The sequence below is a fragment of the Etheostoma spectabile genome, chromosome 7 (genome assembly GCF_008692095.1).
Source record: "Etheostoma spectabile isolate EspeVRDwgs_2016 chromosome 7, UIUC_Espe_1.0, whole genome shotgun sequence".
Classification (NCBI taxonomy): domain Eukaryota; kingdom Metazoa; phylum Chordata; class Actinopteri; order Perciformes; family Percidae; genus Etheostoma; species Etheostoma spectabile.
The window spans coordinates 15,983,978-16,001,231 of record NC_045739.1 but is presented as its reverse complement, the minus strand read 5'-3'; the positions used below and the strand labels follow the sequence as shown (position 1 = coordinate 16,001,231).

The 17,254-nt window shown below is 39.4% G+C and overlaps 1 protein-coding gene across 5 annotated transcripts in view; it reads left to right on the top strand.

The window, feature by feature from the left end:
- The window catches only part of prkar2aa (protein kinase, cAMP-dependent, regulatory, type II, alpha A), a 49,577-nt gene that overhangs the window by 29,586 nt on the left and 2,737 nt on the right, over nucleotides 1-17,254 (top strand). For all 5 annotated transcript variants that reach the window (XM_032520972.1, XM_032520973.1, XM_032520971.1 and 2 more), the window contains exons 3-9: nucleotides 1,970-2,005; nucleotides 8,893-9,029; nucleotides 9,804-9,910; nucleotides 14,736-14,877; nucleotides 15,509-15,610; nucleotides 16,121-16,195; nucleotides 16,311-16,376. In XM_032520972.1, the coding sequence (XP_032376863.1) occupies nucleotides 1,970-2,005; nucleotides 8,893-9,029; nucleotides 9,804-9,910; nucleotides 14,736-14,877; nucleotides 15,509-15,610; nucleotides 16,121-16,195; nucleotides 16,311-16,376 (665 nt within the window). The remainder of the gene's footprint in view (nucleotides 1-1,969; nucleotides 2,006-8,892; nucleotides 9,030-9,803; nucleotides 9,911-14,735; nucleotides 14,878-15,508; nucleotides 15,611-16,120; nucleotides 16,196-16,310; nucleotides 16,377-17,254) is intronic.

The following is a 17,254-nucleotide window of genomic DNA, read 5'->3' as shown; positions in this document are numbered from 1 at the left end:
AAATATGGTGTTTTTTGAAAATGAAATCATGTAAACCCATTCTGGTACAACCTCAAAATACAATGATGAACCTGAAAATAAGCATAATATGGGCCTATCCTGATCCCTCTTTACATAGAATGGATTCTGCATATCTTTAGAGAACCATTACTTTCATAACAGGTTGATAGATTTAGGCTATATGCAATTCTTGCCTGGCTAATATAAGCATCTCTCATATTTTGAAGTGCCATAATTATTGAACTTATCTGGCCTAATGTAAGAGGCTAATGGGCCAACACTTACAAAGATTATCTTGAATTATATGTGATTACTAATAAGAAACTCATTGATTCACTGGCACAATAGGTGTGTCCCGAACAAGGTAAACAGTGTGATTAGCTATGATCTTTTGTCAGGAAAGATATTTAATTTTTCAATGATGCAACTAGTCAACTAGACATTTAGAACTTGCTCAAATCTGCATGACGGCACACCCAGAGCCATTTGAACATAGCTGGTGCAAAACTCAAAATATTGCCCTGCCATTTCTGTGTCAACATTATGGAGTTAAATAAAAAACTTTCAAAATGTTTCAAAACATTTGTATTCATGTACGTAATTCATTGGAAATGTTTGGATCAACTGTGCCTGTGACTTGGCATTATCTTAGAAATAACTGCCAGATGGTATTTTAAGCAGACATACAGAAGCTAAATCTGTCGATGGAAAAAACTATATATTTTCAGCAGATATCTTAGTAATAACAGGATAGAGCTAGTAAAGCAGTTCGGTGTTTACATTTGCGGTAATTATTTAGTTTGTGAAATCCCACAATGTCTACAAAGCTAATGTTAGCTTAAGTTGACTGGCTGACTAAACGGGGAAGGACTAGAAATCATCTCTGTTTTTTTTGTTTTGTTTTTTAATTTTGAGCGTGAATTGCCCAACAAAATGAATACAGTTTGATTATGACTTTTATTTTGTTGTGAACTGTTGTATAATCACAATGTCTCACTCAATGGGTTTAATTCAACGTCATATTAATAGCGCTTCAGTGATGCGTAGATGCAAGGTCTGAAAGAGCAGCAGCAAAATTCTGTTTGTAATAAAGAGATCTACAGGGGGGTCAGAGGTCAGGGTCAGCTACTTTTGTTAGTTGGGCAGGTGCCTGCTGAGTCCCTGAGTTTTAAATCTGGAACGTCAGATGCATCATCCCGGTGGCTCAGAACGTTAACAGTGGCCCAACAGCATCTGTGTATCCAGCTGGCTACACTGGCACAGACAAGTCTGCTTGTCAAGTCAAAACATAAACAAACGGAAAACCTCTCGGATTCCATGACACAGGCTTCGCAATTAAAGATAGGGCACCTCAGTATTTGGGGAAAGAAATGTGTTGCTGGTTCAGACAGACTAATTGATCATATGTAGTGGGAGCTGTTAGAACATGGTGTAATTAAGCCACATTGTAACAGATTTAATACCAACATAACTGCCATAACCTTTTCATCCTTTCTGTCTTCAAATGCATAATTTCTCATGAATATTTAACTTCTAAACACGTAGCTATGAGGGCTCTTGTTAAGTTATTTGTTATTCCATTAATATCTGTCTGGCTTCAGGAAATCATTGTGTGGTTATTGCTGCTTAGTTTGTTAGAGGTAAAGTGCGTGCGTGCGTGTGTTTTTTTGTAGTTACGCTCTGTCTCAGTTTTTTCCCACATCTATATCTTTATGCTTGTCCTACTTTCTCTTCACCTCTTCTTGCCTTTAACTGTTTGACTGTATCTATATTTCTCTCTTCAATGTTCACTCTGATTCTGAGTCTGCCTTTTCCCTTTTCTAAATCTTCTTTTGCTTCAGTTATTGTTATGAACACCGTCTGTTCAGAGCAGATCATGGTAATGAGGATTTCAAAGCAATCACAAAATCGTATTAAATGTCATGTAAAAACAATGTTAATTTCACCTCTCTCTCTTCTCCTTCCACAGCTCCACCACCCAGCAGATTCAACAGGAGAGTGTCAGGTAAGGTCTGTGTGTGTCTGTGCGTGCGTGTGCGCGTGCCAGAATGTCTGTGTATATGCATATGTTTGACGTCATGTCCCTTTAAGTGTAACCCACTTCAGGGACAACATTGCACACATCACTGCCAATGTGTCTCAGTGTCTGCGTTATTGTGTGTCATCCATGTTGAGGCCAACTGGTAGACTTACAAATTTGTGTGTCTGTTGTTGATGTTTTGGTAATGAGTGTATTCGCGTAGGTCATAATTTTAAAACACAGTACTAAGAAGCACCACTTCAGTATGTTTTGTGTGTCTCTCTCTCTCTCTCTCTCTCTCTCTCTCTCGTTTTCTCACGCTTCGTTGTACCCGTCTAGTGTTTACACATGAGTAATTGAATGTCGTCAGCCGTCACAGAGCTTTGCACATTGATTAAGCTGTGGGTGTGTCCGCTGATGTTTATCTTTACTGCTGTCCGACTGTCACTGTTAACCCTGCAGTCTACTGTATACCGCCACGTCATAAAGCTTCTTTGTGGAGAATGGGTGTGTTAATTTGTATAAGTTGTCAACTTTGTTGTACTGTTGTCCTATTTACCCGTTTCAGGAAGGAGGTTTAACAAACTCTGAGTCTAACCCTGAGCTCTGAGTTGATTTACCCTGAGATGGGAGTTTTTGGGTCCAGAACAGCTGATTTGAGTCTGTTAAATCATCTCAGAATAGGTTCACTCAGTGAAGCGCGTGCACCACCACAATAAAAAGGCAGCATGAATGGAGCCATGATGCTGTGATTCACCATTGTAACAACCACAAACAAAACTGGTCGGTGGAAATACTTATACACACATACAGCAAGTTTGAACATATATTTACTTTTAAAAAAGTAACACAGCAGAAGAGAGAGAATTTGCATGGGATACAATTGCTGCTAGAGTAAATGTGTAAGTTCCAATAAAGTGTATTAATATCATGTTTAATCATAAGTATAATATTACTGGTGAAATGGTATTGAACCTATAATCTATTTCACTTGGGTGAAATCCTGCGGGCGAAAAGGTCCTAGGCTTACTAATCCCATTCTGAGGCTGCAGCATCGTCATGAACAGATTTCTAATTCATATTTTTTTTATTTTAAAGGGTTTACCTCATTCACCTGCAATACTGTGGAACTCCTTTTCAATGGCTCTTACTGGTTTGTGTCTAGGGAACACTACAAAAATATTTGAGAGCGAGTCCCATTCTTCTGACTGCGCTTTGCTATAGCTTACAGTGGCTTTACTAATATGCTCCGCATCATCAATGTCGTAAAGAAAACTGCTGTTTGCAAATAAACGTGCATGTGATGTGAGGACGGATAAGGTTATGTAGGCTACATAACTGATAAACTGGGATACAGCTCAAATAGGTAATTATCTGGAAATTAAAATACATCTATAGATAGATACAGTGGTGCTCATAAGTTTACATGCCCATACTTAAATTGACTAAAATGAGGAATAAAAAAATCATGTTTTGGAAATTTATCTTTATGCCTTAATTAAAAGATGAGGTAAAATCCAACCTTTATGGACACCAATTTTCTTTGTGAATGAATAATGTATTGTAAATAAATAAATAAATGTTCTTCCTTAAAATACAGAGGGCATAAGTATACATACCACTATGTTAAATTCCCATAGAGGCAGGCAGATTTTTATTATTAAAGGCCAGTTATTTCATGGATCCAGGATACTGTGTATCCTGATAAAGTTCCCTTGGCCTTTTGAATTTAAATAGCCCCACATCATCACATACCCTTCATCATACATAGAGATTGGCATGGTTTTATTTCAGTTAGACTAATAGCCGGTTTGATTTGCATTGAGAGATGATTTTATGGAAAGTATCCCATGCCAATCTCTATGTAAGGTGCACTTAGTGCTGTATTGTTGTGTCAAAGAGTCCTATCTAGCACCCAATGATGACGTGTTAAAAGGTTTTATTGCCTGTGGTAGGAATGATTTCCTGTAGCGGTCTGTGCGTCATCGAAGCTGTCGGAGCCTCTAAGAGAAGGTGCTCCTCTGTTGGACCAGTGTAGGGTGGAGAGGGTGGTCGGGGTTAGAGTCGGGGCCTCAATATCATCTCCCGACATACAGTATGTTTAACTCCCTGCGAAGTCTTACAGCTTCTTCGTCCACGGGATCATCAACAAAAAGAAATGTTTTAAGAAAAAAAACATATATGCTGCCTAAAAGAGTTAATGAACCAACCCTGTTTTTTTTTTTTATTCATGCATATAACAAACGGTGCTAAAATGTGCTAAAATGAATGAGGAAATAAAAGAGCACTGTTTCAGGGGTAGGAGACTGAGAGAAACTCAAGGTTTCTTGAAGAAAACCAGGTTAGGTTCATAGACTCAGTTACCATAGTAACTGACTCTGAGGTTAAGTTAGTCTCTTTCTGAAACAAACTGGAGTTGCCCCTCTCTCTCAGGTTTGGTTAACCTCCCTTTCTGAAACAGAAAACCCAAAGTTTCCCTCATCTCAGGGTTAACAAACTCAGAGTTTTCACTAAACATGCTTTCTGCAACGGACCTCTGTTGTATAGAGTACTTTCCTTTTAATGATGGGAGTAATCAAAGTGGAGTAGACTTCTTTGTAGTGGTAATGTTGTAAGACATTCTGCACTTTTTCAGTTTGTATTGTACATAGTTTTCTTTTGCAGGAGTTTTGTATTGTTTTCTCAGCGGAGAAAAAATCTACACCTTTATCATGACTCATTTTATACAGAAGAGAGAAAAATGTTTCATGGGATGTGCCATGCTTTCCTGGACACATGTAGTTTATGTTTTTATGTTCCATCGATAATTGTTTGAATGTGTTGGACAAGAGTTCCCAATAACACAGAAACAGACAGACCCTAGTATATTATAATGCAATCCAAGACAACAAGTTCTATAAATCTGCATATCATCTTTGAGAAGCTTAGTACTAATTTGTGTTGTCATAGAGTTGCTCATTCAACAAGTTTGTAGTGGGACTGTACTGGATTACATCATTCTCTAAGATGTTTCTAAATGTTTTACTCGTCCGTAGTTGTAAAAAAGGTGGTCAAATATTATAAACAACTTTTTTAAATGAATTTACTAAATGTGGCAACATCACTAACTATAAAGTATTGAATCACCAATTTAAAGCAGTATTAATCAGAATCAGAATCAGAATCAGAATCAGCTTTATTCGCCAGGTATGAGGACACATACGAGGAATTTGTCTTTGGAGCATTGCTCACACTGTGCTTACACATACATATCAACCAAAACAGAAATATACACACTAATATATACACAATATATACATACTCTAAACAGAAACAAGATAGAGGCATGAGTGCAGTGAAATACAATTATTTAAATGTGCGTAGTGCAAGGGTACTGGGTTAAAATAGTATTATGTTATTATATTACAATATGAACAGTATGAACAGTATGAACATATGAACTGTGAGAAAATGAGAATGATGAATAAATAATAATAAGTGAGATGTGAGAGTGGGAATGATACAGGTGCTGTAGAGACCGTGTTACAGTGTTATTGACCAGAACTGAGCCTGACACTGTGGGTCAGAAGTCAGCTGTTCATCAGAGAGATGGCCTGTGGGTAGAAACAACAAAAAACAGTAGTAACAAAAACTGAATTTTTAAGGAGCAGCTTTACACCAGGCTGAGAAACAATGTTTCGTTGCCCTCTCTGTTTGAAAGTCTTCAGACCACAGTGGGTGGGGTTAAGTGCACTTTGTTTTACCTGTAACAACACCCTACAGTGATGTCACAGGGTCCTGGAGTACACTTTTACATCACTGCAGCAAGGTGAGAGGTTACACCTCTGCTGGTCAAAGAGGTTGTTGAGGTTCTCTTTAAAGTGAGTTAGTAGTTAATGCTGGGCTGCTTATTGTATTGAATTACATTGATTAGGCGTTTCTGTTTTTCTGGTCACTAAGTGTACAGTAGAGTGCAACAAGAGAACAATTTGCACGTCAGTGTTGCCCATTATATCTGACCCAACCTTCAGTGACTTTTAAAATCAAAAAATTTCAAAAAATACATTTTCTATTGTAAAAAAAAAAGGCATCAGTTAATCAGCTTGTTTATCATGTGAACTAGAGATTTCATCATAGGAAGACTGTCTTTTGTATTGCTTACATTCTGTATTCAATTTTAGTTATTTTCCAGTGATCACATATGTATTCAGTAGTATGCCTTTACTTGGTTACTTTGCCAGTCATTCAGGGTAGAGATGTGTATTCACAAAATAACTTTACACCTGGCACATGTTTGCTCCTCTCTAAAAGCATTTTAAGAAATGTAGAAAAGAAGTAACTGAATTTGTAGATGGGAAAGTGGAACAAAACATAAGGCCACAATCCCATCTACAATTTAATTGTTTTTGGCTTAAAGCAGGGTGAAAATGATGACTTGATTGCATATGTGCATTAGATTTTAATCTGACCTGGTAGAAGGGATCTTGTAAATAATACACAAGTAGTGTGTTTATTGGCTAGTCTTTTTGTTTCCTGTCCTCCTGCCAGGGATAGACAGAGGTTTTCGCAGCATGGGGGAAACAAAACTCCTCTGATTCCGACAACTTAGCTTCAGCTATGATGGACCTGTCTTTTTTTGGGGGGGCTTTTTTCATTTTATTAAAGAGGGCCTATAGAGATCAAAGTGGGGGTGACACCCAGCAAAGGGCTTCAGGTCTGATTCTATCCCGGGCGCTGCCAAGAACACTGCCTGTATTATCTTATTTTCAATGACATAAAGGAATAACATACAGAGCCGATTATTGATACAAACACCTGTGGGTTCATGTTAATGAAACCCTTGTGTTTTTGGGGTTGTGTCTTGTTGTTGCTACAGCTTAGTTGCATCACAGGCTCACAATTTAACTGTTTTTAGCTGGGTCCATTGTATCTACCATTTCAAAAAAGCTGAACTAAAGGGGGTAACACGCTGTCGCTCCAGAGGTCACATTGCTGAGAGATAAGACGTTACACTCATGATTGCACACGCACTCCTGCAGACATCCATGTGTTTTGTGAAAATGTCATGTAAGAAGTGGAGTGTCTCTCTACATAGTTGGAGGAAACACAGATACATAGTGACAATTTGAAAATGACCTTGTCAGGGTTTGTCATGCAGTGTGGGAAAACATGTCACTGTGCGTGTGACATTTCCTCACTTCGGGGCTCCTCTGTGTCCTGCAGTAATGATGTCCCCTATCTCCTGCAGGCCATCACCTCATTTTGTGTTGTACAATATAGAGATGTTCCAATACAGATACCAGTATTGTTATCGCCTCCAATACTGCCTAAAATGCTGGTATTGGTATCAGGAAATACTGGAGTTCATGCACCAATCCAATACCAAATAATAAAGCCTTAAAGAAAATCTACATTAAAGTAGTTTATTAGGGGTCCAAGCCTGAGGATGCTGCACAACGCAGTGTTGTGGAACCCTATTGTTTTGCTAAGGATTCTCCTCCACCTTCAGTATTATTTTTCTCCGCGTAAAACCCCCGCTGCAGCCTAAACTGTACGTGGTGGCGGTGTGCCATTTTCAGGACTGGTTCAAAACTCTGCAAAGACCTCACATGCAAAAATTGACCCACTGCCACCACTATGTGGCGCATTAGCAGAAAAAACACGTTTGGCCCTATAACTCCCAAACCGTACATCAAAAATTAAAAAAAACATATATCCACGCGTTCCCTGGATCCAACTGAATCTCGTGATATAGGTCACGCTCGTTTCCGCGTAGACTTTTATTTGTGAAAATTGCAAATTATCAAAAAAAACAACTTTTTTGAACTCCTCCTAGACCGTTTGATTGATCTGCACAAAACTTGGCACATAGCATCTCCAGACTGACCTGACAAAAAGTTGTATAAAGATGTTTTTAATAGAATCAAAATTGCGCATTTTACGCACAAACAAATTTGTGTAGCTAACTATGAAAACACCAACGTTCCACTTTCGTGCGCTCCCCGGGTCATTGGGGACAACTTGCGCAGGGAGGCTTGGACCCCGTTGTAACTGCTTGCAGTTCTAGTTTGTTCTTTTTCTGTTATAACTGACTGTCAAACTGGATTAAAAAAAAGAAAGTTCTGTGGCATTCATTGTTTGTGTTTGTTCATGTTTCACAAAGAGTTTAACCTGAGCCAGACCAACAACAAAGATAGAAATATATCACATCCATACAGGGATAGTAATATATAGTTGTTAAAACATAATAAAATATATATACCGACTGGTCTCGGATCAATACTCTGCATCAGCCGATACACAAGTTCAGGTATCAGAATCGGTATCGTTAAGCAAAAACATGCAGACGTACTGTGTTTACTGTAACTCAGTTTAGAATCACAATAATCATCTGTAAGTCTAAGTAAATTATAACGCACCTCTGCTAATATGCTCAGCATTTATTGTAGTTCAGTTGAATATATAATGATAAATGTTCTGTTATTTTATGAAATTGATTGTGTAATGTCAAAAAAAATTTGGACTGGTACCGAATGACATATGATTTGTTATATCACAAGAAACAAATGTCAGTCTGTCAAGACCAACAATGAACATTTCTTTACTTCTTGTTCCCCATCCACAAATGTAGTGGCAGTGTACTTATGACAAGGTTGTCACTGAGTTGCATGAAACCTGTTGGCTTGCCTGTTGTTGTTTTTATCCTTGTTGCCAAGGTAATTTTAAGTTTTTAAGCTCATGTCAGTTACACTTATGTTACTGTGTCTTAATGAGTTTCTGAACGTGTCAAGAATACATTCTTACCTAGATTGTTTCCTCTGTCTAATTACAATGTAATCACACATGATCTGTTAACGATATGTGTAAAGTGGGTTTACATGTCTTCCCTCTAGTGTGCGCGGAGGCGTTCAACCCGGACGAGGACGAAGAGGACTCGGAGCCCAGAGTGGTTCACCCAAAAACAGATGAACAGCGCTGCAGACTGCAGGAGTCATGCCGAGACATCCTACTCTTCAAAACACTAGATCAGGTAAAAATCACAAAATACACAATAAGAGAGATGTACACACAGCTTACATCTTCAGGGACTCCTTGTGCTCTAAATGAAAGCGTCGGCAATCATTATAAAATCGATCGTTGACCTTTGGCCTAGGGCCACCACCTGTCGGAGGAACCATTGGGGTTGGGTGCGCTGCCACATGGGTGGCAGCGAAGTTCAGGGGCTTTGACAGACCAGACCCGGGCGATAGAGGCTGGCTCTGGGGACGTGGAATGTCACCTCTCTGTGGGGGAAGGATCCGTAACTTGTGCGGGAGGTGGAGCGCTACCAGTTAGATCTGGTGGGGCTTACCTCTACACACAGTCTTGGTTCTGGAACCGTACTCCTAGATAGGGGTTTGACTTTGTCCTACTCTGGAGTTGCCCAGGGTGTGAGGCGCCGGGCAGGTATGTCTGTGTGATGTCGCTGTATTTGATTTATCCATGTTTGTTTTGCCTGAAACTGAATTTCATATTTTTAAAACCTATTTCTGTTTTTTATTGTCTATTAACTGCTACAATAAATCTATGACATTAGGATGGACTCAACCCTCAGAGCCACCAATATTTTTCTGAAAATGCATACACTGGTAAAACCAGGTGAAAGTGTCCCCCCTTCTTTCGTCATTCAGGAGCAGCACTCCCATGAGCTACAGTAGATGTCATTTTGAGCTGCTAGTTGGACTTCACAAACACATTTCCACTGTTGCTCCAACTTCCTCCACGTCATCTGTGTATGACATACTCCTTCTTGTCCCCCATATAGGAGCAGTTCTCGGAGGTGCTGGACGCCATGTTTGAATTACGAGTTCAACCCCTGGAGCACGTCATCGACCAGGGAGACGATGGAGACAACTTCTACGTCATAGAGAGGTATAAGGCAGATGCCCGTGTTGACACAGATGCTGCAAGTTTGTTTTTGTGAGCTTAATTACAGAAAAGCTGTTAAAAAAAAAAAAAAGACGAAGGCGAGGATGATGCCTGTGTGCATATTTTATGTTCAATTCGTATGTATTTATTTCACCAAATGTCTAGACAAAATTGAGTCACTTGTGTTATGTAAATCCCTGTATAGTTTATACACAGAGGGGAGTAAAAATACTAGAGACAGCTGAAACCAATACAACACCATCAATTACCGCCTAAACATTAGGGCTGCACAATTCATTTTAATCCTGATCACGATTTTGGCTTCCCACGATCAAATTTACGTAATGAAGCGGCTTTTTTTTTTTTATATATATATATAAATGTGTCATTCCGTTCATAGAAGGCTCCTGGTTTTTTTGCAAAGCCCATCTACCGCTCCGTAAATCACTGTCTGATCATGTGCCAGTCTGAGTTGTTCTCTGCATCATGCAGCTTAGTTTGTAAATGTAGACAGTCACAAAGTAACGTGAGGAAAATTCCACAACAGATAGCAGTCGGTCATACGTTGGTCACTAGGTTTACCAGTAAATGCAACATTTTGTCCCGTCTGGGTTGTTTTTCAGACAACAGCAGTGACCATTGATACTTAGTGTCTGTTAGCTCACAGGGCTCTAGAGTGCGACTAACATTTTTCCTCTAGATTGCACCGGTGCTCCTAATGTCCTCGCATCCGCTGCCTCTCAACAAACAAAGCAATGTTGTTTATATCGATATGGTTTAATTTTGCGTTACATGACCCATTTCTTCTATAAAACCGTGCCTGTGTTACTATCTGTCCTCGTACTCGCAGCCCCGCCCCCATTCACTCACGGTTCCCATCAACAGAGACAGAGCGGCGACAACACCGGTCCACACTTCTGACATTTGTCCACAGTTTTAATTGTTATTAACACAGCTGTATATTGTTAACCAGGAGGGGCAAACCTGTATTTGTACCAGTGTTTCCGCTGGTAACTCACGGCGACCACGGCAAAAAACACAGAAGAAGTTATTGAATGCAACTAACTTAAGTTCGTAGAGTAATAGCATGTGAGACGAAGCCTGCTGGACCCAATCATAATCAGTCAGCCGTCACTCTGTGAGTACGTCCATAGCACTCCCCCTCTCTCCCAAGCTCTTTTAATCAGTTTTTATTGAAAACAAGTGAAGGAGCTTTCACAGAGATACATTTAAAAAAACAAAAATAAAAATATCCTAGGCTATTTATTTCAGATAATTTTCATTTACATGTGTTGCAGCTGTATGTATGTACAACATACAACTTTAACATAAGAGGAATGTTGCACAAAATGGATGTGAAAGCAGTTATAAATAGCCTATGGGGCTATAAAATTTGTTTTGGTTAAAATCAACAAATAATTGTGATAATTAGTTGTGATCTCAATATTGATCAAAATAATTGTGATTATTGTTTTGACCATAATCGTGCAGCCCTACTAAACAAAATCCCATACAGTTGAATCTGATAGTGTTATTAATTAAAAAGTATAGTTTTCTAAAAAGTAATTTTAATTACAGGATGGATGCAATAAATAATAGTGGATGGTGTGGACCACTAAAAACCTTAAAGATTTTCAACACTGCAGCCGTTTTGCTGGTCTTTACAGTTGGGCTTGTGTTGATTTGGGCTAAACGGTTTATGATTGTGGTAAATGGACTGTATTTATGTATCGCTTTCTAGTCTCAAACACTCAAGGCATCATCCACCCCATTCGTACACATTTATATACTGACGCTCATCAGATTAACATTCACGTACATAAAATAACGATCAGTCACACACCCAGCATCTAAAGCATTTTGCAATTTCCCGAGAACACTTAGACATGTAGATTCCAGGGGTCGGGGATCGGACCGCCAACCTTCCGATTGGCTCTTCTTAGTCACAGCCGCCCAACCACCTTAAGGTGTTGTCTATGTCTGTGCCCATCTATACACCACCTATAAAGGCTGTCTGTAATGTTCCTCCAATATTGCTAATGTAAATGTTGCTGTGTACACAGGCCTTCACAGGACAGGTTTTGTAGCCCGGGCTGGAATACAATGACGAAGTTGCTGGAACATTAAAATGGCTCCCCTTATCTTCCTATAACACATTTTGAGTTAAGAACTTTCCATTACAACTTTTTCTACTAGAAAAAAGACTTCAAGATGTCGGTTCTTATCTTCTGCCACCAAACTGAAAACAGACCAGTGTTTGGCTGGTCATTGTTTATTCCATAATTTTAGCACCATGGTTTAGTTAGTTCCACTTGTTGTCTGCTATCGTTCAATCTGCATACAAACTTTTTAAGAGTGGGCTCCCTGTACAAGAGATGTGCGATGACCTTTACAAGCAGTGCGCCTGCCTAGTCATATGCTATCCTGGGATTTTCCCTGGCTTGGGAAAGCGTAGGTGTTAGCTAATGTCACCAGCAGGGTGGGGTATGAGCATGGACACACACAGGGAAAGAGGGATGAACTGAAATGAAAAACAAAAGCAGGAAAGAAAACAGGACAGAGTACCACATTGTTTAATGTGTCCTATTTTTATAATATGTAATTCAACTATATGTATACATCTCCTCTGCATTCCTGTTAACGTATCATAATGCTAGCCATTAACAGACTCAAAAATAGCACATCTTGACGATTTTAATAGGCCTAAAAGGAGGTTAAAAGTATAACTGTACCCTCCAAGCATCCAGCTGGCCCGTGTGCTACTATGGTAAGGAACACCCTTCACTAACAAACCTAAACAATCCCATTCTGAAGCCTTGAATACAGGAAGTAACTGGAAATTACTCAGGAGCCCTAAGGGATCAGGGGTGAATTCATAATGGGAGGGTTTATGTGTATAATGTGAAAAGGATCATTGTGGTACTCAGATCTGATTGTCTGAATTATGTTTGAATCAGCTGTAACTTAAAGCTATAGTGCGTAGTTTCTGTCCCCCCATGAGGAATTCTAAGTAACGACAACAACACTGTCGGTGCATTCACATGACACAAGCCTTCGGTGTCCGCGCACCACTCCCACCCCTTCTCCATGTCGTTGCTAGTAGCGGTTATCCAGTCAAATCAAGGAGGACACGGAGGATTAAAAAAAAAAAATTAGATCTTTTAGAAGATTTAGAAGGTAATTATCTTGTCAATGTTATGTCCACTTTGTCTCCAAAGCTGAGTGCTGCTGTTTTCTTTTCTCCGCGTTGACGTAAGCTCATCACGTAAGCTACATGCAAATTATGTCGGACTACACCATTTTGTAAACATAGCCAAACTGAGAAATACAGAGAGATTTGTGGTACCAATGGGCTTAATAATCACGCACTATAGATTTAATCACACAAGTTAATTTCTACATATGTTAATATTCCATCAAAAAGTCATCACTATTTCAAATATCAATATCATAATTGCTATTATTAAGATGCCTTGCCCAAGGGTTGACTTGACAGAAAATCCTGTTTATACACACAGGTAGGTGAGGTACTCAATATATTGAGCTTCTTCGGGGTATTGATTCAACATGGCTGAGTCTGTTTTAACCAAGCAGTGAAAGTGGTTAATAAACAAAATCTTGGCTCTTTCTTTTCCATCTGTCCTTCTGAGCTCAAGCAGATTTATTGTGTACAATTTATTAACGGTCACTGCTTTCACACCTACAGTACTTCCTCTGTTTAATCAAGAGCCAGCAGCACAGTATTTTAAACGGTGTATAGATGGTATCACTTAACTTTACTAAGTTAGACGAAGACACAAGTGATCAATGTCCCCATCGTCATGGTAATCCAGTCAAACTAAGTCAATACTAATACACCAGCGAGGGTTTTAGCACACTAAGCGGCCAATGGGAGGACTAGCTCTCTTACATAATGACTTGTTAATCCTGCATAGGAATAACTGCACTGCAAATTACCTTCCCCAAGTTTAATCCTCATACAGAGAGAGAGAGAGAGAGAGAAAGAGAGGGAAGGGGGGAGACAATGCTGCTCTACTGAAATATTAATATACTATGTCTATCACAAACGCATACAACCATGACAAACATGTTTTGATTCTGTTCATGCAGATATACAACAATGATCATAGCTACACTGAATTGCTCTCACCTTTTGATATTGTTAAGTTATGCGCTCTTATGAGAAGATTCTACTTTAATAGCAATATGCACAAAATTATACACATTAGTGCACTCACACAAACACTGTCAGGGATTTGCTGTCTGCCAAACTGACACAGGGTCGTGCCCGGAAACTAGGCCTGCACGATTAATCGTTATAATATCACCCTGTTTACGATTCAATTTTAAAATATCTTTGATTTTAAAAAATAAAATAAAAAAGATTCTCATGTAATTTTACTAGTGACTGCATCACAAACGCTACTACTTTCTTCTGTGAGTTTTAAACATAGACATTGTATAAAATAGGTTTGAAGCGCTCCCAAGCGCTGTAGTGCTCTCCCTTCTCTTCATTGAAGCCTCTATGTTTACAGGCTTGTGGTGATGCGCAATGTGCTGTAGGTGCCAGAAAAAATCTGTTTGGTACTGCCAATTTCTTTTTTTGTCATGTTCATAAAAATCGTGGCAGAGAATCTGGAATCTTAGCTCTATTAAATACATCAGTCATTCTGATTTATTTAGTTTTTTTTTTTTTTTTTCCCCGTTGGCTGTTTTTTTTTTTGTTTGCCTCATTCCCTAATACTCTCTCTCTCTCTCTCTCTCTCTCTCTCTCTCTCTCTCTCTCTCTCTCTCTCTCTCTCTCTCTCTCTCTCTCTCTATCTCACAGGGGTGTGTATGACATAATTGTAATGGGAATAACGGTGGGTCAGTATGACAATAAAGGCAGCTTCGGCGAGCTGGCACTCATGTACAACACACCACGCGCCGCAACCATCGTCGCCACCCAAGAGGGGGCACTATGGGGACTGGTAAGAAGATTTTAATGGGATGTGTGATTCTCTAGATCAGGGGTCTTCAACATTTTTTAGGCCAAGAACTTCTTTCCTGAAAGTGAGATCAAGCAGGGACCCCCTACTACAAATACGGTATACAATTTAGTTGCAAATTAAACTGGACCTACAATAACATGTACCGCGGCCTAAAGCCTTTACACATACCTTTTTATGGTTAATAAAATGGTATGGTTATGGTAATTCTTTGGCATATTCATATATTTATACATAATATTAAAATTTGGCACAATAAATCTTTAAGCCTAACTGTGTATGTGGAAGGCTACCTAATGTCAATGTTAGTTGTAGGCCAGTGAGCATACAATTTTTTTGCTCTGTCAGTAAATTTCTAACTGCAAGTGCTACCTTTTCTACATCTTAAAAGCTCAGTTTCAAACTGTTTCCCCTCTAGTTGTCTCCTTATGATTGCATTGTTAGCAGGTTAGGTACAGTTTATGTGACCAAATACAGTACATGTTAAGAATGGAGTCCTGTAATCTATGAATGGAGCCCGACTCTGCTCTGATAGTTCATGCTGCTGCGGCGCCTCCCTGTGGCCGAGCATAGGAGTAGCAGCTGCTTGATTACTCGTGTTTGTTTTCCCTAGGACCGTGCCACATTTCGTAGACTCATTGTGAAGAACAATTACAAGAAGAGGAGGATGTATGAGTCCTTCATCGAGTCAGTGCCATTACTCAAATCACTGGAGGTGAGTTGACTGGTTGCGGGCTAGTTGGAAAATCCTCCCGGCAGTTTTTGGCTCTCCCTGCCTCTCTCCTTCCCAGGCTGTTTTTTCAGAATCCGACTACACAGTGGGTCATGCAGCAGCATCACATGTGAAGCTAGCCATCCAGCTAACAGCAAAACACCAGCCAGTTTATAGTGGAAATAATTCTGTTCTTACTCAGTTACCAACTGTATATTTAGTTCAAATGGCTAAGAATGTACTTAAACATGCATGCCACTTTTACAAAACTTCCCCACAACACTGTTTTTGATGAACAGTCACCTACCTACCACCAAGCTTAAAATGTAAATGACCCAGAAGTAGGGTGAAAGGTCTAAAGCAAGAGCACGGTAGGAACCGATGGGGGGACTGATAGAGGGAAGTCTGCTAAAGGAGGTAGTCATCTGCAGGCATAGTCCATGAAACAATTCTCTCTCCTCCCAACATTTCTCTTTTCTCAACCTCTGTCTCACCCCCTTGTTTTCTGTGCAGGCGAACGAGAGGATGAAGATAGTGGATGTATTAGGATCGAAGCAGTTCCCAGATGGTGAGCGCATCATCACACAGGTAAGACATGTATAGAGCTGTGGTTTAATACAGCAATGAAATGTTTCAACATACACATACAGTACACACATACTTTTACGTGTATTTATATGTTGTCTGTTTTCTTTCTTCTAAGGGAGAGAAGGCTGAATGCTTCTTTATAGTTGAATCAGGGGAGGTCAAGATCATGATCAAGAGTAAAGTAAGATACTTCTGCTCACCTTCCTCATTTATCTATTTCATCACTCTGTATACATTTTAATTAAAGCTTTTGACTGAGCGTGAATGTATTTCACCGTGCATCCCTCAGAGACCATGTAGGTGTACGTTTTACACATGTCCAGCAGCATTGGTTCGGCTGTATTTAGTTGGTTAAAAGAAAGGCCATCTCACATAATAGAAAGGAAGAAAATATTCAGCCACTCTCAGGCATCAGCTTTTGGTTGCCAAAATTGACAATACGTTTGCCATGTTTTAAACTCTGAATATTTGGAGCAAGTAATTTCTTATGTAACTATACCAGACATTTTAATAATGTAGCAATGATAGATAATGGCTTGCAATATAATTTCCCATCCCTCTCAAATAAGGGTGCAACGGACCACAAAACTCATAGATCGGATCACAGTTTTGAGTCACGGACTGGACCTATTTTTGGATCAGCACAAAAAGGGGGGATTTAAATGATCATAAAAAATGTAATAATAACTTTTAACAATAATTACTTCTTTAAACAAAAAATTTCTGTTAAGAATTTAAAAAAAGATGAGCAAAGGGTCTTTTACTAGACTGGGTAGACCCTGCCCATTCTGCCGGCGATTAGATTTCGCCCTGCAGCTCGGTCCGGAAACCTGCACGTTTTACTTCTCCTGCTTCAATTGCGTTGCCTGTAGCTATCTCTTCATGGCAAACAAGTGTGTGTTGAAAGCGGTCGCACAACAGCTGAAATGTTGTGTTGCGCATGAACGTAGTGTTTCAACTTAACAGAGACAACCAATTAAATACTGACTTCTTTTGAAGTAAGATTTTCCAGTTTTGTAAGTTTTGATGTGTGTGTGTGTGTGTGTGTGTGTGTGTGTG